We start from the raw sequence: 24,696 nt of genomic DNA on the forward strand, positions 1-24,696 counted from the left end.
ACTTTACTACAGTGCTTTCATTTTTACATTTCCATTGGTCAATAAATTGTGTTTATTGAGCACAATTTATAAGCTCAACATCATGTTAAATTCTTTGACAGATACTATAAGAGTAAATACATAGTATTTATTATTCTTTGGGAAAGTTACAGTCCCATTAACAAGACAAAAATAAAACATGGAAAATAAATGAGCCATACACATAGAACATTATGATCTCTTAAAGTGTGTAGAACTGACCTACGAGTAAGATATCATAGAGATTTAATGCAGTCCTAAGAAAGACTTCATGTGGGTGAAGGAACTCAGTTTTCAGTTGAACATGGAAAGGTCTATCAAGGGAGATGAATAGTCCTCTTTGTGCGAAATAGCATGAGAAAATGCTCAGAAGGGGAGCGAAAGTAGGTTTTGGAGAGCAGTAAAAAGAAACTAGCCTTAGTATGAGTTGGTGAAGGTGGGTGGTACATTTGGGAAAACTACTAGTGCCAAGTTACAGAAAGATTTGAATTCCAGACAGAAATATTTTTGTTCAGTTATGATAATGGGAAATATTTGGTGTTTGGGGGCAGGGCAATTAAATTGTTTAGTGTCTTTGGGAAAAAAAAGTATTTTCGTGATTCATGTGGGTAGATTAGCAAGGAAAGAAACAGGAAGCAGTGCTACCATGGTGTTCTCGTAATAATGTTCTGGAGCCAGGGAGATCCCGAAAAGAAGAGATGAAGATGGATGTGAAAAGCCCAGAGGTTACCCGTGAGAAGTGGTAATGAATGGGTTTGATTGTTAGTGAGTAAAAGAGGGGTTTCAGTTTAAAAAACTTCCTTTTGGGGGCTATGATAATGTGGTTTACGGAAGCAGGTAAGGTAGACTGGGAGGAAGGGTGATGAGTTCCTTTCCAGGTAAGCACAGTGGGATGTGATGACGGTGTGTCTAAGTGTAAATGCTCAGGAGGAAGTTGGAAATGAATACCTGGAGGTATAAGAGAGAGGTTCAAGTTTGAAATGTGTGAGTCAACAGCAAAAAGAATAATAGTTACATACTACTCTAGTGAGTCCTTCAGTAAGGACTTACCTTACCTTGAGAGCAAGCTTACCTTGAGAATGTCTGTAGTTACTGTCTGCGCACACACAGCATTAATAAAGAAGACATTACTCGAGAAATCATTGTGTTTCAATACTCAAGGGGATAAAATTTGGAGATGGGAAATTACTTGTAGAGAGAACAGAATTTTCCTAGCAACCTCTGAGTCATGGCTAGTCATATCTCACTAACTCCATGTAAATCTTTATAAAGCACACCACTTTCTGGTGAAAGGTATATGTGCCATTTGGCTTTGATTTCCAATGAATTATAATGTGTTCTCATCTCAAGTGTGATTTCATAACTTCCTTGAAGAAAGGTAGAATGTTACAATCTGCCACTGAGTAAAAAATAAATACACATCCACAATCCCTTTTCTAAAACTTTGGGGATAGATGTTTTGGGGTTCAGAATATTTTAGATTTTAAAGTTAAAAAAAATACATCATTTATTACATAATACTGCCCTAGATTTCATTATCAAATAGAGTGATTTCTCTAATAGAGTGTGTCAGTATTCATATTTAGTGAGATAAATAAAAATTCAGCCTCTTATCAAGACTTTTTCCTCTGCTGAATGAATTCAGTCAGATTTTACCACCAAATGAATAGCAGAAAAATTTGTGGATTTTTGAGTTACTTGGATTTTGGATTGTTTGGATAGGCATGTAATGATTTTAGAAGAGGGGAATAAAGGAGTGCAGAGGGTTTTGGGTTAGGCAAGGGTAGATGGTTGTGGGACTTCACAGAGGGTGGCCAGTGAAATTGGACCTTGAACTAAAGGTTGAGAAGGAGCAAGCCTTGTAATTGCACAAGGTAATAGGAAGCATAAAGGCATTGAGGTGTCATGGAGCTTTCTCTTTGAGGAAAATTAAGAAGATTTGTGTGCTAGAGTGGAAGGAGCAAGACCAACATAATGGGAGACTGGTTAGGACATGAGGTCCGGGAGCAGTGGCAAGACTGTCGCAAAGACTTGTTGACTACATTTTTATGTTCAGTATAATGGGGAGCCATTGGAAAGTTTTCACCTGGCATTAGTGTGCTGTGATTTCTATTTTTAAAAATTCATTCTTGCCACAAGTATCAAAAAGATAGCAGGAGAATAGAGGAGAGCTGTTCTAGAAGACTATTGTGGAGATCCAGGGAGAAGGTATGGCAGCTTCTACCAGTAGGGTACAAATGGATGGTGGTCCATGGTGGACAAATGGATAAGCAGGCCTATGTGTAACCATATCTGGTAATGAGCCTCCGGAGCTTGAGGTTTTATAAGTAAGATGTAAAGGGAAAAGAGCTGTCAAGGATCAAGTATAAATTTTGGTATGAATATCTGAAAAGTAGCCCTGTTTAACAGGAAGGGGGTGCTGAGAGTAGCAAGCATGGGAAGTAGGAATCAGAAACAAGGAATTCATTTTTTTTAAAGATTTTTTTTTTTTTTTTTATTAATTTGACAGAGAGGAATCACAAGTAGACGGAGAGGCAGCCAGAGAGAGAGAGAGAGGGAAGCAGGCTCTCTGCTCAGCAGAGAGCCCGATGCGGGACTCGATCCCAGGACTCTGAGATCATGACCTGAGCTGAAGGCAGCGGCTTAACCCACTGAGCCACCCAGGCGCCCAGGAATTCATTTTTGATACATAATTAAACATAGTGATAGTCAAGGATATACATGGAATCTAATAGTGGCTACCATTTATAGAGTGATTAAAATGTGCTATGCCCTCATCTAAGTTCTTTACATTTCTATACCCATCAGATTTTCACAACAATTTTACAATCCTCTATATTACTCACATTCTATAGGGACCTAAACACAAAGAACACAAGTGATCTACCAAAGCCTGCATAATTGGTAAGCAGCAAAATGGATTTGAACCCAGGGCTCCATAGCCTTTATTAGAAAGTATGCTTTCTTGACCCTATTAATGTGTTTCTTAAGACATTCAGCATTAAAAACTTTGCATTATAATCTTGAGTCAGAAGAATGATTAATAAGCAAAATTAAAGAAAGAAGAATAAAAGGCAAATGTTAGAAAATGCTTTCTTCCGTTTCATAGTCTGCTTGCATTATCAGAGTTTAGTTTCTTCTATCTACTTTGTAGATTTGACATCTGAGCTAACAGTTTTCTGTTTTACATTCTTTTTTTTTTTTTTTAAAGATTTTATTTATTTATTTGACAGAGAGAGATCACAAGTAGGCAGAGAGGCAGGCAGAGAGAGAGAGGAGGAAGCAGGCTCCCTGCTGAGCAGAGAGCCCGATGCGGGACTCGATCCCAGGACCCTGAGATCATGACCTGAGCTGAAGGCAGTGGCTTAATCCACTGAGCCACCCAGGTGCCCTCTGTTTTACATTCTTTACAGTTAAGATGGACTTCGTAAAGTGGGTTCCAAAAAGATGTCTGAGCTTTTAAATGCAAAAGATACTCAGTTTGAGCATTATACATAATAGGCATTTGATTAATTTTTAAAATATTTTAAATAATTGAAAATAAGGCATTGTTAGAAGCAATCTTCAACTGTGTACATTTCTGTAGTATTTTCCTATTAATGGATTATATTTTTTTAAAATGCTTTCAGATTGGGTTGAATTTAGCCCGTATGAGATTGGTATGGCTAAATACGGTACTTTTATGGCTCCTGACTTATTTGGAAGCAAATTTTTTATGGGAACAGTTGTGAAGAAATATGAAGAAAACCCCTTGCACTTCCTAATGGGTAAGTGATCAAAATACTGTTTGTTTGAGTGACTGTTTTAAATCTTGGTGCATTCTAAGTTGTTCTCCATTTTTGCTTTGTTTTAGGTGTCTGGGGCAGTGCCTTTTCTATATTGTTCAACAGAGTCTTAGGAGTTTCTGGCTCACAAAATAAAGGTTCCACAATGGAGGAAGAATTAGGTATTATTAAAACATGTTTCTGTTTGACCATATTGTGCTAAACTGATAAATTTTAACATGAATGTATAGAAAATTAAATCACCATTAAGATTGTCGTTGTTCTAAAGTTACCAGTAACTTGGTTAAATCAAGTATTTTCCTAAGAATCATCTGTATATTACTTAAGTATTATTCCGACACTGAGGTTTTGAAATTTGTAAGAACTGTTGATTCCTAAGAATAATTTTTAACTGGAGCATCTTCATTCCTCTTTGTCATCATGTATCTAAATGTACTACTTGCATTAGAGAATACTCCTTTTATCAAACAGGGGTCTCTTTTAAAAGATTAGATTCGTCAGCAGTTGAACACAGTGTGATGCCTAAGTTCATACTTGCAACTCATTTACCTCTTAAATACTAACTCACTAGAATTCTGTTAGCTTCCTATAGCCGAGTCATACCAAAAAGGAGGAAAAAATATTTCACATTACATCCAGTAAATTAACACTAATGCTTTTCTTTAAATTTAACTCATTGGCCCTTCCATCACAAATTAAAAAGTAATATTTACAAAACTTGAAAAAGTAGACAGACCCAACTGAGGACCAGAGGTTTTCCATTCATTAAAAGATTAATGACAGGAAGATCGCTTTTCATCAATGAGTAAATTTGACTCAAAGCAAACAGAATGAAACATACATTCAGTGTCTCCCAAGTACCTTGCCAGCTGTTTCCTTATGGCAGTTACTACGGGAAGGAGCCGTGCATGCTAAATCTGAAGGATGGAGCCAGCCCAGCAGAGGGCTATGGTGGAGGGTCCTGTGTATTCTCAGCACAGTACCTCCTACCTCTTCTCTGTCTGTGAAGTATCAAGTATGTGAGGATAGAGTTCACAGAATAACATGAAGGACTTTTTCAACAATCAATTCATTTGAAAAATACTTGCATCTAAAACACTTAATGTAGGATTTGTTTTTTTGTTTTTTGTTTTGGCAAGCTGCCCTTAGTTTTTCCAGGCAGTGACAGTTGATTTAATTAAGCTTTATATGCAAAAAAACACGAAACAAAACAAACCCCCCAAAAACAAAACAAAAAACCCACAATTGTAACATTGATAAATACACTACAGATCGGCTTCTAAGGAGTGTTATCATTCCTCCTGCAAAATTGATTTTAGCTGTTTGATATTGATAGTAACTCCACAGAAATTTTCCACCATTTTTAATACTTTCTTCAGTGGTATCACTTGTATTTTGGGGTCGTTCTTCATAAGTAATGGAGAAGTGAGACGTGATCTTACGATTGCACTAGAGCCAACGATTTTAAAATAAAAATAAAAACAATAAGGAAAGCACTGTGCACTTGAACTTGCTCCTGTCCTCTGAGCAGCACTCACTTAACAAGAGGCCAATGTAGCTGGAACTTTTGAGCCTGCTCCAGCCTTAACGACAGAGCCCCATTTTCTCTAAGAGGCCAAGAGTCTATTGCTAAAATGCTCTGACTTGACTTTTTTTTTTTTTTTAAGATTTTATTTATTTATTTGTGAGAGAAAGAGAAAGAGCGAGTGAGCACAAGCAGGGAGAGCATCAGGCAGAGAGAGAAGCAGGCTTCCTGCACAGTGTGGAGCCAGATGTAGGACTTGATCCCAGGACCCTGGGATCATGATTTGAGCAGAAGGTAGACACTTAACCAACTGAGCCACCCAGGCGTCCCTGACTTGACTTTTTTTAATGAACATTATACCCGAAATGGATAAATAGCCTGTTTATGACTCTCATTTTATGGAAATAACTAACTCTTCTCAAAATCATGTGAAGATTTCAGAAGCAAAGAGAGAAGGGACAGATGGACCACATGAGGCTCGCTTCTCTGTGCTCCCTCTAGGTTGAATAATCCAGATAAACCTTGGGTTGTTATTTTTTTTCCTCCTATGGCAGGAAGAGAATAGGACTGAAATAACAGATCTGAGGTGGGTGAGACAATGGCTGGAGGCCAAGGAAAAGGAGAGTGTTTATACTAAATAGTCTTCAGAATATTCTTTGTTGGGAGATGTTTCCTTTGGGGCCAGTGGTTTGGCAGCCTGTGTGTCAGACTGAGAGGGAATATTGTGTACTTGAGATCCACCGGCCAGCAGGATGCGTGTTACCTCAGATTAAGTAAGGGTTTCCAGAAATGAGACCAGAGAGGTGACTGAGGGGAATCCAAAGACTCCTGGTGACGCTTTTGTCCAACAGTTGCCCAAAGTCTACCTCTTAAAGGGGTGTTCACAGGTGGTTTCTGTTTTTGCTTCATCCCTTCTGAAGAAAGACATCATGATAAATTGGACCATAATCTGACAGCTCTGAATGAAATTCTTTACACGCTCAAGGAGTTTGGAATGTCTGCATTCTGTGCTTTTGGACAGATGGAGCTATATGTTTTACTATAGTGATGGAAAATAGATATACTCAGATATTTAGATACTCATCTCTTAAAAATATCTTTACAAAAGAGAAGTGAAATCTTTTTTTATTTTTTTGTGAACCATTTTCTTAAATGAGAGTATCAAATAAGACCAAAGAAAAAAATGCATATGGGAAGAAAATTTTGTTCTGCTCGATTACATAAAGGACCAGAGACACGCCTAATGTATAGGATACCTAGAGCGGATCATTTCTTAACACCATCCCTCTTCTATACAACTAAACTACTTTGTGTAATAATCACAAAATGAAATGACATTATCTTTTATTGAATTCCATATTGTGTAATCATGCCAGTAAAGTTAAATCTAAAAATTGAAGTCAGCCTACTACCTCAATCTTTTAAAACCCTTCCATTATATACCTTGTCATTCATGTATATGACATTTATGTAGGTATAGTAAACATATACAGAATAATATGGGGAAACTAAATGTTACACACAGATTTCTCCAAGTTTTTGAAGTCCCCAAATGATTCTGTCACTGAAAATTATAAATTTAGAGTTCATTTCTCTGAGTTTAAAACCTTAAAATGATTCTGTCAGTGAAAATTATACATTGAGTCATATTTTTTAAAATAAAAAAATTCTACTGACTGATAGAAGAAAAAAGTCACTATACAGAAAGTGGTTTCATGTAAATGTCCAAAGAAAGTTTGATTTTTCTATAAATGCTGATGATAAGAATAGTCTGTGTACTCCATAGTTTAGGTAATTTTTACTTGAAAAAAAAACTGGTTATTATCTGGATTTTACTCCTGTCTTTATGTGTGAAGGATTTATGGTTTCTATTTTAGTTTTTATAACTGCCTTCATTTTTTTAAAATTTTATTTATTTGACAGAGATCACAAGTAGGCAGAGAGGAAGGTACAGAGAGAGAGGGAAGCAGGCTCCCTGCTGAACAGGGCATATGATGCGGGACTTGATCCCAGGACCCTGAGATCAGGGCCTAAGCTGAGGGTAGAGGCTTAACCCACTGACCCACCCGGTGCCCCTATAACTGCATTCTTAATATGTTCTGAGGAAGCGTAAATTCTTGACACCAAAAGACACATTTCAATGAACAATTTTCAGTATTACTGAAAATCAAAAGATACCTTATATTAGTAGCTTTTGTTCATTTTGAAGGAATTGTTCTGTGGACCCTCTGTGTATTTTGCTTTTATCCTGCATTTCCCATCATAAACACCACTTAAACATATTTAATTGAAGAAAAATACCCCTTTGGTACAACAAAGAGCTTCCTATAACCAAATTCTTCTTTCTGTCAGCATTAAGACAAACAGATAAATGTTCTTTCCTTTAAGTCATGAGTGAGTAGTTTTAAACTAATTTTTCCCATCCTAGAGGTTTTCTTGTCCAGTGAGAAATTTGAAAATACTAGTAAAACTAATAAATTTAAGTACTAAAGTGATCTAAATTACACAAGTCAACTTGGTAGATTTCACTTTGATGGTTTTCCTGAGATTACTTCTGTGCAGTAAATTTTTAAATCTTGACACCTGAGATCCTTCAACTGTTTTGGTTTTTTCCCCACAGAAAATATTACAGCAGAGCATATTGTGAGTAATGACAGCTCAGATAGCGACGATGAATCACAAGAACCCAAAGGTAAGAGAATCTTCTCTGGCAGAGGTCCATCAGGAAAGGAACTCCATGTTGTGTCTGAGTCTGTCCCTCACGATGCTAATGATAGTCTCTGCTTAAGCCCCTGAGTGATAGAGAATTGTCATTTTTGGTTCACAGAGAGAATTGATACTGTGTGTATAATAAAATATGCCAACATAAATATCCTGTATGCTCTTTTTTTAATACCTCAAAATACTATCCATGAAACAAATGAAGAATAAACTGGAATGGTAGAAATACCGAATTCTAAGTCCGATGAGAACACTAGGCTTCTTGGCTTGAAAATTGTGATATGGGAACATTCTCCCAGGGCTTTAAAAATTAAAATTTCACCTGTAAAAATTTTATTATTGATACAGTGTCATGTAAAAAATTATTCTCAGTCCGTCCCTGAGCCTTATCCCGTTGTCAGCAATCCATCTCTTAGGAAGAGGTCGGCAACGATGAAGTTGGATGAAATTACCAAGAAATTTTTTTTTAATAAAGATTAAGAAATTTTTATTGTAGATATTATTTGTAAGTGTAAGTGAGTTCTTTCACATTTTGACAAGGCAGTTTTCAGCTTGGTGTGGATCAGGACCAGTGAAGTCGGGTCAGGGATAAGGTGAGGTTCAGGAATATTTGTTGCAAATGTTATATGGTAAAATGGAGTGATTTTATGTTATATAACAACTGGGTAAACATCCTATGACCCTGTGAATGTAAGCATCTAGATTTTAGAAGATGTTAAAGGTTTTCTTGCTCCAAATTCATTATTTCCCCCCACCACAGTGTGGATATTAGAAGAGCCTGTTTTATCCTTGCTGAACCAAACATTAAAATGAAAATGAGTTTGTAAAGGCACCTTCTTTGGGAAACAGCTACACAAGCCCACAGCTTGGCTAGCCTGTAGTTTCTTGTTTAAAAAAAAAAAAAAAATCTTAAAAATTAACCCTGTCCTAGGCAGACAAAACTTTCAGCCAGGCACAAGGTTTGGCCCCTGCTCCCAGTCTCCCCTTCAGTCCCTGTTTGCCCACTGCCTGCTACTTCACGTAGCCCATGATTGGCCTAATTCCATTTATTAGGCAGGAATCTTGAAGGAACCCTGCCCTGGAAAGAACTCTGTCCTCATTCTGGCTCCTTCATACATTTAACTTTAATTTTTTTTAGTTGTTTAGGCCTTTTTTTTTTAAATTTTGAATTTCCTTTTAATGAAGGGTACTGGTGATACAAATGAGATAAACAGTGTATGCCTAACATTTCTAGAATTAATGTGTATTGATAGAGGGACTGTCAGGTAGGTATAATAATGGCTTGTTAATTATTAAGAAAATTGCTGTCGATCGTCAGTACATTTGATCACCCCTGCTTATCTTAAGGCTGAGAAATTCAAAAGCCCTTTGAACATGCCTACTTTGGTTTTAGTACCAGCCTAGATTAGAGAATTAGATTCAGGATGTTCTTAGGGTTTCATTAGTTCTTAGTATTCATTTTTTTCCTTTTTTAAATTAACATATAATGTATTATTTGTTTCGGGGTACAGGTCTGTGAATCATCAGTCTTACACAATTCATAGCACTTACTATAGCACATACTCTCCCCAGTGTCTGTCACCCAGCCACCCCTCCCTCCCACCCTCCTCCACTCCAGCGACCCTCAGTTTGTTTCCTGAGATTAGGAGTCTCGTATGGTTTGTCTGCCTTTCTGGTTTTGTCTTGTTTCATTTTTCCCTTCCTTCCCCTATGATCCTCTGTCTTGTTTTTCAAATTCCTCATATCAGTGAGATCATATGATAATTGTCTTTCTCTGACTGCTGAATTATTTCACTTAGCATAATACCCTCTAGTTCCATCCATATCATTGCAAATGGCAAGATTTCGGGTTTTTTGAAGGCTGCATAGTATTCTACTGTGTGTGTGTTTGTACACACCACATCTACTTGATCCATTCATCTGTTGATGGACATCTCGGTTCTTAACAGAGTTTGACTACTGTGGGTATTGCTGCTATAAACATTGTGGTACACGTGCCCCTTTTGGATCACTACGTTTGTTATCTTTGGGGTAAATACCCAGTAGTGCAATTGCTGGGTTGTAGGATAGCTCTATTTTCAACTTCTTTAGAGTAGTTTTAGATTCACAACAAAATTGAGCAAAAAGAACAGAGTTCCCATATATTTCTTATACCTATACATGGAGAGCCTCCCCCACTGTCAACATCCTATATCAGAGTGGCACATTTATTACAATCTATGAAACTACATTGACACATCCTTGTCACCCAAAGTCCAAACTTTAGGGTTTACTCTTGCTATCATACATTCTTTAGGTTTTCACAAATGTAGAATGACACGTATCTAGCATTATAGCTTCATAAGAGCAGTTTCACTGCCCAAAGCCTCCCTGTGGTCTGTTTATTTATTCCTCTACCTCCCCACCTAATGTCAGGCAACAATTGATCTTTTTACTCTCTCCACAGTTTTGCCTTTTCCAGAACTCAGATTGTTAGAATCATACAGTTTATAGCCTCTTCAGATCAGCTTCTTTTTCACTTAGGAATATGCATTCAAATTTTCTCCATGACTTTTCATGGCTCCTTTTATTAAATCACCAAATAAAATTCCGTGGTCTGAATGGACCAGCTTATTTATCCATTCACCTATTGAAGAACATCTTATTTGCTTCCAAGTTTTGGCAATTATAAAGCTGCTATAAACATCCATGTTCAGATTTTTATGTGGATGTGTTTTCATCTCCTTTGGGTAAAAACCAAGAAACATGAATGCTGGATAAAGCGTCTGTCCTGTTTGGCATTCCCATGAGCATGCGTGAGTGTTCCTGTTGCTTCACATCCTCACCAGCATTCCGTGATGTCAGTATTTAGGATTTTGGTGTTTCTAATAGGGGTGTGGTGTTATCTCATTGATGTTCTAATTTGTATTTCCCTGGTGACATATGACATGGAGCATCTTTTCATATGCTTACTTGCCATTTATGTGTCCTCTTTGGTGGGATGTCTGTTAAGTTCTTTGGCCATTTTTTAGTCGGGATGTTTGTTTTCTTATTGTTGAATTCTGAGGGTTCTTTGTGCATTTTGGATGACAGTCCTTTATCAGATGTGTCTTTTGCAAATATTTTCTCCCAGTCTGTGGCTTGTCTCCTCCTTCTCTTGAGACATCTTCATTTTTCATCATACGATTTTGAGCAAGGTCTTTAAGAATTTTAAACTTTAGTTTCTTTAAATCTATACTGGCATCATTTTACCGGCTCTCACAGGATTGTTATTATTATCAAATTTCAAATGCATACAAAGAGCTTTAAGTAAAAGGCTATGCAAAGAATAGTTAACTTGGTACTATAACTAAAAAGCAGTGAAATCATTTATCTGTTGAATGCTGGGTTTGTCCCACAAATGATGCCATTTCCAAATATCTCATAAGGAAAGTAGATCTTCTTCTGGTAGAGAAGTGAGGCTTATTTAATAATAACAATGATGATGATGATACTTATGATGGTGAAGAAGAAGGAAAAGGGAAGAAGAGGAGAGGAAGGAGGAGGAGTAGGAGGAAGCTCCAAATATTTGGAAAATAATTGGTATCTTCTTTGTATCCTATGTAACCAGAAAATATAAGTCACTCACTATATTTTTTTAAAAAGATTTATTTATCTGAGAGAGAGAGAGAGGGTGCATGCGTGTGTGTGCTCAGAGGGAGAGGGAGAAAGAGTCCCAAGCAGACTGAGTTAAGCACGAAACCTGATGCAGGTCTCGATGTCATGACCCTGAGATGGCAACCTGAGCTGAACCAAGAGTCAGTCACGTAACCGACTGAGCCACCCAGGCACCCTTGAATCATTCACTTTAAAGCCCAATTTGTTCTTGTGAAAGATTTTCTTTGTCATATTTTGCTTTAGAGAAGTGTGGGAGTAGAAAAATACATATATATTTTTTTGTGAGTACGTAGTCCTCTGAATCGGCTACTGAGAGGTCTGTCTCATTTACTCAGCTCAGTTAAGCCAATCTTTGGATTTTTTTTAGATTAAAAAAAGTCGGTATGTCTTACGATTTTATGTATGTCTAGTTAACACGGATTAGAAATTATGAAATTTGAACATAGACTTTCTTTTTTCTCAAATACACACAGATGCAGTTTTATATATGTGTGTCTATTTATACAGAGTTCCCAGAAATCTGAATAGAGGGATGCTGGCAGGTGAAATTATCCTCCACCACCCAGCGTTCCTCAGCTTGGATTATGAATGAGTAATACTGATGCGAATGAGGCCTCTGCTGCCGGTGCCACCAGTATCTCTACTACTAGCCCATGTTTCTAACGAATCGGTGACAGGCCAGGCATTTTCCTAAGAGAGGTACATGAGTGGACTGTCTCAGTTCATCCTCGCACCAGTACTGCGAGGTGTCCTGATGAAGAAATGAAGGCGGAGAAGAGTTATCGAAACTGGTAGGCGGTGCAGAGAGGATTGAAATCCAGACTGTCTGACTCTGAAACCAGTGTTCTAAACAACGACACAGGGCAGCTTCCCAGCAGTGGTGATATGAGCACAGGTTTTAAAGGAAAAGCCATTTAAAACTGCCTCTTCTGGAAGATTGCTGAATTTTAAGACATGTTGAAAGCATGTGTTTAAATTACATGGTTTTAAATTCCTGACTTTATAAGCAAGGATGAAATAAATGATTGTTCACAGAGTGTTTACTGAGCAGCAGATACGTGTGTTGAATCCTTCAGTTGTCTCCGTTTGCGTGATTTCTGCATGTTTACTAAACAGGATAGGGGAGGAAACTGAGTAATGGAGAGGAGAGGATTAGCTACACGGAATTTTCCTGTGTGTGTGTGTGTGTGTGTGTGTGTGTGTGTATGTATAGCCAGAGAAAAGGAAGGAAAGGACTAGAGGACAGAAAGGGAAAAGTAGAAGTTTGCCTGGAAATTTAAGAATAGACCAAGTAACACATCAAGAACACAACCTATAGACTGACTATAGGTAAAGAGTAAATTAAGAACAAAAATGATTAACTGAAATATTTGCTGTACTAATTTAGACAAATAAATGTTTGTTGAATCAAAAGCCATAGAGCTTCACTATTAATCTTAACATTCAGTTGCCAAAGATTTTTTTAATGTTTATTTAAATTCAATTTAGTTAACATACAGTATATTATTAATTTCAGGGATAGAATTTAGTGATTCATCTGTTGCCAGTAACACTCAGTGCTCATTACGTCATGTGCCTGTTAGGGTACAGAGTCGACCACCCCTCAGTTAGACAGAGGACATTCTCGATAATGCAAGTCACACAGTGAGTTTATTTCCAGCTAGCTGGGGTCCAAGTATCTGCCTGGCGCAGCGGGTTTCAACAAGGACCCTGAGCACTCAAAGCCAAGGGTTTATATAGCATTTTCAAGGCACTTCTTCATGGCTACATACATATCTTAAGCCCCATTTTGACAGTTTAACTTTGTTTAACCTCTTGCCACCCCAGCATCACCCTGGAGCCATCCTAGTGGTTAAATGAGATTTAGGTTTAGAAGAAATTTAACTTTATTTACATTTCCTTCTGCCTCAGCCTCCTTCAGGTTTATGGTGGGGAGGGCGACCTTAGGCCTTGAGGAACTGAGCCATTTGTCTCTGGAAATTGGACCACTGAAGAGGTATCCTTTTTGTTGTAAATCACCAGGACATTTGCAAACCAAGGGAGACTCCTGTCTTGCAGGATTGTGATCTCTGCAAGTTAACTATTTGTTTTTCTTGAACATCTGGCCCTTGTGATGCCTTTCGCCTAACCACCCTGGTGGTATATGATTAAGTTGTTTCTTAGATTTTAGCTACTTTCTCTTATCTCAAGTTAAGTGTGCCATGTGGGCTGGTTAGGGACGCTCAGTAAAATGACTTCCCGGCCTTCAGGATGGCCATTCTTATGCTAACCCACTCTTACAGTGCAAAGTGCTAACTTTTGCCTTGCCATGATGGCTGTACTTATGTCAGGGCTAGACTCGAGGTGGGTACAGCCTTGTTTTTCTTGGCCTCCACACCTGGAGCTGGTTTCTGGGACTTGTTTTTAAGTCCCCTGGGGGAAGGGGAGCAGGGATAGTAAAATAGGTCCCTACAGTGCCGTCCTTAATGTCCATCACCCAGTTACCCCATACCCCCACCCACACCCCTCCAGCAACTCTCAGTTTGTTTGCTATAGTTAAGAGTCTATTATGGTTTGTCTCCCTCTCTGATTTTGTCTTATTTTTCCTTCCCTTTCCCTATGTTCATCTCTCTGTTTCTAAAATTCCACATGTGAGTGAAATCATATGGTATTTGTCTTTCTCTGACTTATTTCACTTAGCATAATGCGCTGTTTCAACCATGTTTCAACCACGCCATTACAAATGGTAAGATTTCATTCTTTCTGATGGCTGAGTAACATTCCATTCTATACATGTGTGTACCTTATCTTCTTTATCCATTTATCTGTCGATAGACATCTGATCTTTTTCCATAGTTTGGCTATTGTAGACATTGATCCTCTAAACATTCGGGTGCCTGTGCCCTTCAAATGGCTAACAGACACATGAAAAAAGTTCTCAACATCACTCGGCATCAGGGAAATACAAATCAAAACATGATGAGATACATCACACTGGTCAGAATGGCTAAAATTAACCAGTCAGGAAACGACAGGTGTTGGTTATCGCCCTCTCCCCACAAGGACGACAAGAACCCTGGTTCGGATGCATCTTCTCTCTCTTTATTTCCGCAAGTCTACACACTTATATACGTTTACATGACCAATCAGCAAGCAGGGTACAGGAGCAAGTGAATCAGGCTGTGCACCTAAACGAACAACTTCACTAGCAACCAATGCTGTTTACTTCCTCTTTGGGCGTTCCGCTTAGTCTCAGGAGGCAATCCTAACCTGGCAACTAGCCAGGCGCCATCTTTTAATGGCGGAGGCCGCCCTGGCCAGGGGCCTGCCTCCGACATCTCCCCCTTTTTTCTTTTATGGCAGGGATCGTGCCTGTCTTAGGTTGTCAGTGGCGGGGAATGTCCTTTCCCATCATCAGACGGCAGATATCAATGATCTGTGTTCTGTCTTAGGTTGGTATATTTCCCCCACCAATCTTACAACTGTTCTTATAAACAAAATGACTACCGATCCAGCATACTTAGCCACACTTGGGGGGATGTTCCAGCCTCGATGGCTAACAAGGCCTGCACCATGGCTTGCTGTTGCCTAGGTTGCTGTCGCCTCCAAATTTGCAGTTTCCTTACTAGCAGAATCAAGCCCACTACGAGGATTGTCATCAGACCAATTATGCTAGCCCATTGTTTCGTAAGGGTTAACACATCTTGCAATGTTTTATCTCTGGGAGGGTTGCAAGCTCAACTCTGATATTATTTATCCTTGTTATGCCTAGTAGCAGGTGCTGAGTATAGTTTTGGAATTCTGTGGACTAATTCCCCCACAAGTATTGGGAGAGCTGTCGGGAGACATTCTGTAAGTCACTCATATTAGTATAGGCTATGGGAGTTACACAAATTGCCGGGAAGGGTACTATACATCCCAGTCCCATTAGGGCCCCCCATATGTCCACTTGTTCTTGAACCAAATCCACTCTCTGGTTGACTATCAGGATTCCTGCTTGCAGATGTGCATTGATCTGAGTCTGTGTTTGAAGGGCAGCCGCCGTTCCTTCTGCAAGGGTGTTCACAGCTTCCGCAGTGGGTATAGTTGCAGCAAGCGAGAGTGCTGCTGCCGTGGCAGCTGCTGTAGATATAGCCAATGCTGTCACAATGGTGGCTGTGATACCAAAATCTCTCTTCTTTCTGGATAGCACCACCGGTAACTTGTCCTCTGGAATGGAAACTGGGATAGGAACATGGGTAGGGATACGCATAATCACAGCCAGCTTGAAGGCCGTGACATTCCAGCACTGGGAAAGATAGCAATTCTTAGTGCAATTCAACGTATCATTCAGCTCACTAGCATTTGTTACGAGGAAAAGGAACGGTGGCCAGACACATATGGGAGTGGGCTGATAAGTAATATTATTGGGACAAGACACATTAACTGTTGTCTCAAAGGTACTAGAGTCATTTTGTCTATAAGAACAGTTGAGGAATTTGCCATCATTTAACATGGACACTGCTGAGATATCAGTATATGCTCCTAGCAAGTTACAGACCTGCCATGCATCAAAGGGAGAGGAGGGAATATGAGAGAAGAGTTAGACACTGGTAAAGGATATAGCCATGCTTTAACCACTGCTGACAGCTCTCTGGCTTGAGTCTGCCTCAGGAGGTGTAGCATCCCCAGAGTTATCATCAGCATCTTCAGCATCATGACTGGTGTTTGGAGGCAAGGCTGCACGCACCAGCCGCTCCTTTTCCTGTGGAAAAACACATACAGACCCCCTACTCCATACTAACACTGGATCTGGTCCATTTCACTTTCCTGTGAGGATGTTCTTCCAAAGTACTAAAGGCTTAGGGGAAGCAGCAGCATCACTTGCATGTCTGTCTGCAGCTGATTTACCCGTTTTGTCCAACGTTAAAAAATTCAAAATAAAGAGAATGGTGTTGAGCTTATCTTTAGGGGACCTGAAGGTGTCCCCTATTCCCCCTTTTTGTTTATAAAGCGCATTTTTTATTGTAAGATGCGCGTGCTCCACAACACCCTGTCCTTGTGGGTTATAGGGTATTCCATGTATCAAGTGAATGTCAAGTTGTTGTAGGAAGGCTTTAAAGGGTTGTGAGACAGCCTGGACCATTATCTGTCTTTAATTGGCGTGGCTTTCCCCATGCCGCGAAAGCCTGTGGGCAATGGGCAATAACATCTCTGGATTTTTCCCCCGTATGCACTGAGGCGAAAATTATTCCAGAGCAGGTATCTACAGAGACATGAACATATCTTAACTTTCCAAATTCTGAAACATGTGTGACATCCATTTGCCATATATGATTAGGTAACAAACCCTTAGGATTAACCCCCAAGGACGGTGCAGGTAGTAAGATCACGCAATTTCTGCAGGAGACTACTGTGTCCCCTGCCTGTGCTTTTGTTATGTTAAATTTGAGGCAAAGAGTTAAAGCATCCTGTTTCTTCAAATCCTCCCCTAAGTGGTCCCATTGAGGTATGTTTAGCAAGCCTTCATCTAGGAACCATGGAGCCGCCTTTTCCGCTGTATTCAAAAAGGCCCGAGCAGTTTTTGCTTTTAGTGGAGTTCCATTGGCTTTCAGCAGGTCTTCTAAAGACCCTTCCAACCGCACTTTAGATACTTCAGATCCCATTATGAACACACAGACAACAGACGTGGACGTTAAAGACTCACCGCTAAATTCCGGCTCTAAGGCCGCCCCGCTTCTTATTGCGGACTTGTACAAGTTAATCCTGGCTCTAAGGCCGCCCGCTTCTTATTGCGGATTTGTACAAGATTCCCACCACTTTGATCGTGGTCCCTTCCCCGCTTACCTGCGGTTTCGATAAGAAAATCCCGGCTCTAAGGCCGTTCTGCTTCTTGTTGCGGACTTGTACAAGTTTCCCACCACCTTTGTCGTGGTAAAAACCCCGCTTACCTGCGGACTTCTCCCTTGCAAGGTTTTTCTATTTTTACTCCCCGCTTTACCACGGAATTCCCACTTTTGAACATGGCTAATGTCCCCGCTTACCTGCGGACCTTTACTCCCCGCTTTCCTGCGGATTACCTTGCAAGATTCCTTTATTTAGTTCCCAGGTGCCGGCGCCATTTATCGCCCTCGCCCCGCAAGGACGACAAGAACCCTGGTTCGGATGCATCTTCTCTCTCTTTATTTCCGCAAGTCTACACACTTATATCCGCTTACATGACCAATCAGCGAGCAGGGTACAGGAGCGAGCGAATCAGGCTGTGCACCTAAACGAACAACTTCGCTAGCAACCAATGCTGTTTACTTCCTCTTTGGGCGTTCTGCTTAGTCTCAGGAGGCAATCCTAACCTGGCAACTAGCCAGGCGCCATCTTTTAATGGTGGAGGCCGCCCTGGCCAGGGGCCTGCCTCCGACAGTTGGTGAGGATGTGGAGAAAGGGGACCCTCCTGCACTATTGGTGGAAATGCAAACTGGTGTAGCCACTCTGGAAAACAGTATCGAGGTTCCTCAAAAAGTTAAAAATAGAACTACCCTATGACCCACAATTATACTACTGGGTATTTATTCAACGTTTTTTGTTTTATGATTTTTGTTTTTTGTTTTTAAGTGGACTTGGGAATCTGTATAATGTTCTGGCTCTTTTTCCTTAGGCACTGAAAATGAAGATGCTAAAAGGGAGTACCACAATGATAATCAAGCAAGTTGGGTCCATCGTATGATAATGGCTTTGGTGAGTGATTCAACTTTATTCAACACCAGAGAAGGACGTGCTGGGAAAGTGCACAACTTCATGTTGGGCTTGAATCTCAATACATCCTATCCAATGTCTCCTCTAAAAGACTTCATGACACAGGAATCCTTGGATGAAGATGAATTGGATACAGCTGTAGCAGGTAAGCACACAAAACATAATCCATGGAAGCTAATTGAGGAGCTCTTTATTCCTTTCTAGGGAGAAGCCTTTTGATTATTGTCAGTATCTCTCCATTTATTTTCGCTTACAGCAACATCTGTTTAATTCAAAATTACTCCAAAGTACTGTTCTATTTTGGAAGAAAAACATTCATTGGACAGGAAATGGCATGGTTATGTCAGCATAGAAAATTTTCACTGACACACTGAGGAGGGACCTTAGATCCTCTCTGTATTGGACAAGGTTCACTCACAAAACAGGAAGCCGTCTCCCTTGTTTAACTGAGAGGGGTTTAAAGTAGAGAATTAGGTGTTTACAAAGTTGTTCCAAGGCTTGGAAGAGCAAGCTCCAGGCTGAGCTTCCAGGAATGATTCCAAAAACACTTCAGAATCACCCCCACAGACGCCCCCACAACCATGCTTGGCAGTGGAAATGGCAGAAATATAGCCTCTGTCTCATTTCCTCTTTTGAATCTCCTGTGGGTGTTTTTCCTTGGCAAAGGGCAGGTCTCAGCAGAACTGGCACGTATGGGATTCTGGTTCATGTGGTCCTTAGCCCAGCTGTGTGCCACAGCTGGAGAATGCCTGCTATGCAGGGTTTCAAGTGGAGTTTTACTTCACCAGTCTCTGTCCATGAAGCTCCTGGGCCTGTCCCTCTGGTTCTCAGAAATGTTAGGTAACTTTCTTAAGGCCAGATGGTAAGAACCTCACTGTCGTGTTTGTTACTTTGTCAGATTCCAAGGAATATTCCCTTTATTCTTCAAGTTCCATGCATGTTTCGGATTAAAAGTTTGATTTGCCTTTGTGACTAATCAATACATAATAATCTTTCTTATAATGATCCTGTCATCTAAAATCTTCCTACTTCATCAAACCAGCATTTTTCTGTTAACTGCCTACTTGTTGTTTCTCTGTCATTTCTGCTTAAGGGCGTCAACAGGATGCTTTGAAAATGTTAAGTGGGATTTTTCCAAAACCCTTTCTTCTGCTCTTTGGTTAAGCATCATGCCTATAAAATATTTGTGGAAATTAGGATGTGGCTTTAGGTTTGGTGGTGTTTCTGGTAGTGCTGTTTCCATTCGTTGCTTGTGCTTAAGGGACATTGCAAAAAGCAAAGGTTTCCCGTGTTGTTTAAACAAGAGGAATAGAAACTCACTATACTTTGCATGACGTTTATGACATCAAAGTCTAGGATGTAAGGTATGGTATGATTATATACCTGCAATCTACACCCTTTCGTATTAACAGTGATAGAAGTCTATTCATGATAGAGTCAATATCCATTTTAAAATTCATCCAAAATTAAAAAAAAAAAACACAACACCCTTGCCCATTCATCATTGACCTCATTTGTCTTAAGGCTCATGATTATGCTTACTGCCATTATGATACCCATTAAATGTGTCTTCCTTAGAAACTCAGGCTTTATGGATGAATGATGATGGCCATTAAAAAAATCATCTCAGAGGTCACTTAGAACTAGCAAGAATCTTTATAGTCATTTTACTCTAAAGAAAAGAGAGATCAAAGAAAGTCATTCTCATTGCCTACAGTTCTCCGCTGAGCTAGAATGGGGTCACAGACCTCAGTGTTGCTCAGAAGCTTTTCCTTTCTGCTAGGCTCCCTTCCCCACAGCCCCATGTTTGTTAGTCATTGTTTTGCTGATGTCAAATGGAAGTTTCCTTTCTGTGTACTATATTACATCTGTTTTATGTTAGGACTTTGATAGAATTACCCAGAATAGCTCCTTTGGTTTGTACCCCTTTGCTCCTGCACTCCGCATTTTTAACAACTCCCTGGTGGTTTTGCAATATTTTATGCAGACTGAGAGGTGTTCGGGTTGCTGGATCAAATACAGCAGGCCTACTTAAATTTGAATTCCAAACCATATATATGTGTGTGTGTATGTAGTGTAACTGTGGCCCTTGCAACATTTGGGACCTACTTGTACTAAACCATTATTTGTTATGTGTCTGAAATTCCAATTTAATAGCATCTTGTATTTGTAGTGTATTAATTTGGCAACCTTAAGGAATGTCTTTTCATTATTTCCACCTATTTTCAAAGTGTACTTCATTTTCATCTTCCTTCTTTTGTCTGTTCGTACATTCATGGAGTGTTTGCAGAGGACTTGCCCGGCATTTGGTATGAAGGATCCAGTCGTCCACAGTACACCTGTAATCCTAGCCCTCATAAAAATTGAAATCAGCTCTTGACCTTTTCTTGAAGTTTTGATTCTTGGAAGGATTTATATATTTTAGTTAAGAATAATGGAAACGTAGAATAAAACTGACACCCAGCAATCCCCGATGGAACTGTGGATCAGTGAAGACAAGTTCCTCACTTCTCCTCTCCATGATGTTTGGAGAATATAGATCCATGTCACCTGGTCTGACTCCTTTCTTTATTGGGTACTCTTTGAAAGAAGCCTCATGGACAGTTCTCATAAGAAAAAGGAGGAAGTAGAAAATTTTATCTCGGAATACGATATTACATTGAAAGAATATTTATTCTTTCGTTGACCTATTTTGGAATGTGTTAACCTAAAATTATTTTCAATTAAAAATAAAATAAAATTTAATATCTTAATGTTGTATCTCATAGAAATTCTGTTTCACTCACTCTGTATATATTCTATTGGGAAAAAATCTGTATGCATATAGATGCTAATCAAGAGTCTAGTCAGGTCAATCATGAGTTCATTCAAATTTATAATTTACTGACTAACATTGTTTGAAATGACTGTATCTTAGACTGGATTTACTAAATTGATTAGTGCTCTCTCAGGCAGGTCCTCATGGAGTAGACCCTGTCTATTTCCTGATCATTTCTAAGTTTTAGACTAACCCTGTGTGTGGAGCTAAACGTTAAAAAATTTATCATAATATGTAATCATCTTGGTTCATAAAGTCTTCATTAAAACTTCTGTTTATTATACAGGGGCACCTGGGTGACTCAGGCAATTGAGCCAGGTTGTGATCTCAAGGCTGTGGGGTTGAGCCCTGCATCAGGTTCTGCGATCAATGGGGAGTCTGCTTCTCTGCCTCTCCTCCTGCGAGCTCCCCCCAAATAAATAAATAATCGTTTTTAAAAACTCTGTTTATTATATAGTTAAAAATACCGTAGTTCAATTAGAACATTAAGGTTATTTCGCTCATAAATAAATAAATAAATAATCGTTTCTGTTTCTCAAATAAATAAATAATCGTTTTTAAAAACTCTGTTTATTATATAGTTAAAAATACCGTAGTTCAATTAGAACATTAAGGTTATTTTGCTCATTTTTGTACTCCCACCACACAATAAAGAAATAGAGATTTTTATCTTATCCAGATATTATATTAGGAAAATCTTACATTTTAGTTTACCCTATGATGATTTTGGTTGTACAGATTAAAATTTCAGGACCTTAGAATTAAAACAATCTCTCCACCTAAGATGAGAAAAAAGTGGTGCCATTGTTGTGTCTATTACTTCACCTTGTAGACAATCTTTTGAAAATAAGAGAAATAATAAGATGAGGGAATTCCTCTCATTTGTTTACTTCAGAATTGTTGTATACCTTTCAGAACTTAATTTCGGAGAAGCTGTGCATTATTTATGTGGCTTCTTTCCTATTTGCTTTTGTGTTTATGTTACTTGCTGTGAAACATACTATCTGGAATAAAAAATCCAGGCATGTGTTAATTTGGGCTAGAGTTCAATACACAAGCATCCAAATGTTTTTGTACATTGTAAATTGAATCTATGTGAGGTATTTATAAAATGACCATTGCAGGAGTGCCTGGGTGGCTCAGTCAGTTAAGCCTCTGCCTCTGGCTGTTGTGATCCCAGGGTCTCAGGTTTGAGCCCCATATCGGACTCCCTGCTGAGCAGGCAGTCTGTTCTCCCTCTCCTGCTCCCTCTGCTTGTGCTCTCTCTCTCTCTTTCAAATATATATATATATATATATATATATATATATATATATATATATTTTAAATATATATATATATATTTTTTTTTAAATGACCATTGCAAATATCCATAGGCGAACTGCTTTTAAGGAAATGGTACATAATTATTATAAAACACAGCATGTTTCCATCCCTAACAAAGAACCTGATTAATTCATTTACAGGTTTAGAAACCCTGTATGCTTTAAACTGTGGGAGGATATTCCCATAGTGGGATTTATCAGACTCTCTCGGACATTCTAGTAGACGTCATACAATAAACCAGGGTCAAGTTCAAATAAATTTGGAAGAACTAACTCCATCCCCTTCTTCACAATGCAGTGGGATACTCTGATGAATTCAAGCAGCCCTGCTCATGGTGCCTCAAGATAGTACTTGAAAAGCAGCCTGGCATACTTTTGAATCCTGGCTGGGACATTTATTAGCAGGACAGTCTTGAGCAGTTACTTAGCATAAACCTGAGTTAACAATGATAGAAAAGTAAAGCCAAACTAAAAACCAACACCCCTGGTCCTGATGGAACCTGGAACCGTTGGACAGAGAGGTTGCAACAGTCCTCGCTATTTACTCCAAGTTTCCTTACAAAATAGAAATAATAGAAATAACCTATCTTAGAGACTTCTTGTGAAGATTAAAACAACATTTTTTTTTTAAAGTAGCATCTACGTTAGAACGAGGAGTTAGCCCAAAGCGTAGTGAGACTAGGAAACACAAAATATCAATGGGTATTACTTTAAGCTATTGATTGTCTACTTCTCAAACCTATTCATGATGCTCTTATTTTGTGTACAGAACATCTGTTAATATCTTGCAAAACTGTTGTTTGCAACACAGTGAAGAAACACTACTTCCTGTCAGTTTATTTAGAAGGGTGGAACCATGGTGTTTAGCTACCAGCCAGAGCTGGGAATTGGCGACATCATGATTTGTCTCTTAGATATTATTTTGGATATAAAAGAGGAGAAAAGGTGCCGACCAGTTTCATGATGAGAAGGAGCATAACAAACAGAATATGAGAGAAATGGTCTATTTTGGCAAATCTTTTAGCTAAAATTCAAAAAAAGCACTTACTGTTGGAAGCCAAAGAAAAATATTTGTGAACTGTCATTATAGTTTATTATATTAGGGAAAATCACTGCATTGTAAAAAGAAAATATTGTCACTAATGTGTTTTTAATACGTTTGTGTTTATTTGTGATTAAAGACCCATATTAATGTGGTTTTAATGATTGACAGCTGCATGTGTTTAGCTTCTCTACACTGTAATCGCTGCTTCTTAAGTTAGCCATTTTAAGCCTTTTCAGTTCTATGGCCCCAGCAGTTACTGAAATAACCGCATGACACATGGTCCAGACAGTTTAGACCTGGGCCTGGCTTGGAATCCTTACTCTCACTGTGCAAAACTGGACCTCTCGGTCTTAGCTTCCTTATCCTTCAAACAACACTAATCATACCTCTTTTGTAAGAGTCTTAGAAGGATACTAAATCTCATCTATGAAATTTCTAATACATGAGAGACACTCAAAATAAATAAGCTACTTTTAGGAGAAATAAAAGTACCCAAGTAATTAATATCCATCTTCTTAGTCAAATATTTAAAATTAATAAAAGACAAAGACCCACAATTGCTCACCTTTAAAAAATTTACATATGTAATCTTGTATTTTTAAAATTTTTTACATATGTAATTTTAAAAAAAATTTATTTATTTATTTGAAAGGCACCGCCATATGTAATTTTTAAACAATAAACATTTCAGAGGAGTAAATACTAAAATCATGTTTGAGAATATATATATTTTTTCAGTGTTACAGTTCTTAGGTTCAGGTTTCTGTGATGGATAGAAATTTAGACTCTCAGCTGGTAGCAAAGTACTTTCTCATTACAATCCACACATACTTAATTAGAAAGGAGAATTAACCTGGAGATATTTATTTACCGAATAATTTCTCTTTTCTCTCCTTGTTGGCCTACACATTCACCTCAGATATAGCAAGACTTTTTTTTTTTAACCTGGCCTTTCCATTCAGCCATACATTCAAATGTATGACCTTATTCTTGTATAAACCACTCCCCCATACCTTTTTTTTTTTTTTTTTTTAGCATATTTGATTTTTTAAGACCATTCATTCACACCTTTTCTCATTTACCAGCTCTGGGTAGTACGAATCACCTCAGCTGTA

The 24,696-nt window shown here is 38.7% G+C and overlaps 2 protein-coding genes across 3 annotated transcripts in view; one reads left to right on the forward strand and one right to left on the reverse strand.

The window, feature by feature from the left end:
• The window catches only part of PLA2G4A (phospholipase A2 group IVA), a 191,818-nt gene that overhangs the window by 120,143 nt on the left and 46,979 nt on the right, over positions 1 to 24,696 (forward strand). Inside the window, exons 12-15 of the mRNA XM_059413934.1 lie at positions 3,648 to 3,785; positions 3,872 to 3,964; positions 7,949 to 8,020; positions 18,296 to 18,538. Coding sequence (XP_059269917.1) covers positions 3,648 to 3,785; positions 3,872 to 3,964; positions 7,949 to 8,020; positions 18,296 to 18,538 — 546 coding nt within the window. The remainder of the gene's footprint in view (positions 1 to 3,647; positions 3,786 to 3,871; positions 3,965 to 7,948; positions 8,021 to 18,295; positions 18,539 to 24,696) is intronic.
• Positions 14,753 to 17,812, reverse strand: LOC132026093 (uncharacterized). 2 transcript variants are annotated; one of them, XM_059414030.1, is made up of 2 exons: positions 17,724 to 17,812; positions 14,753 to 16,408 (listed from the first exon to the last, which is right to left on the reverse strand). In XM_059414030.1, exon 2 carries the CDS (start codon positions 16,157 to 16,159, stop codon positions 15,473 to 15,475), a length of 687 nt encoding a protein of 228 aa, XP_059270013.1. In that variant the 5' UTR covers positions 16,160 to 16,408; positions 17,724 to 17,812; the 3' UTR covers positions 14,753 to 15,472. The 2 variants fall into 2 exon arrangements, with proteins under 2 accessions (XP_059270013.1, XP_059270014.1); XM_059414031.1 differs by having other exon boundaries at positions 17,688 to 17,812.

Source organism: Mustela nigripes, chromosome 10, assembly GCF_022355385.1.
Source record: "Mustela nigripes isolate SB6536 chromosome 10, MUSNIG.SB6536, whole genome shotgun sequence".
Classification (NCBI taxonomy): domain Eukaryota; kingdom Metazoa; phylum Chordata; class Mammalia; order Carnivora; family Mustelidae; genus Mustela; species Mustela nigripes.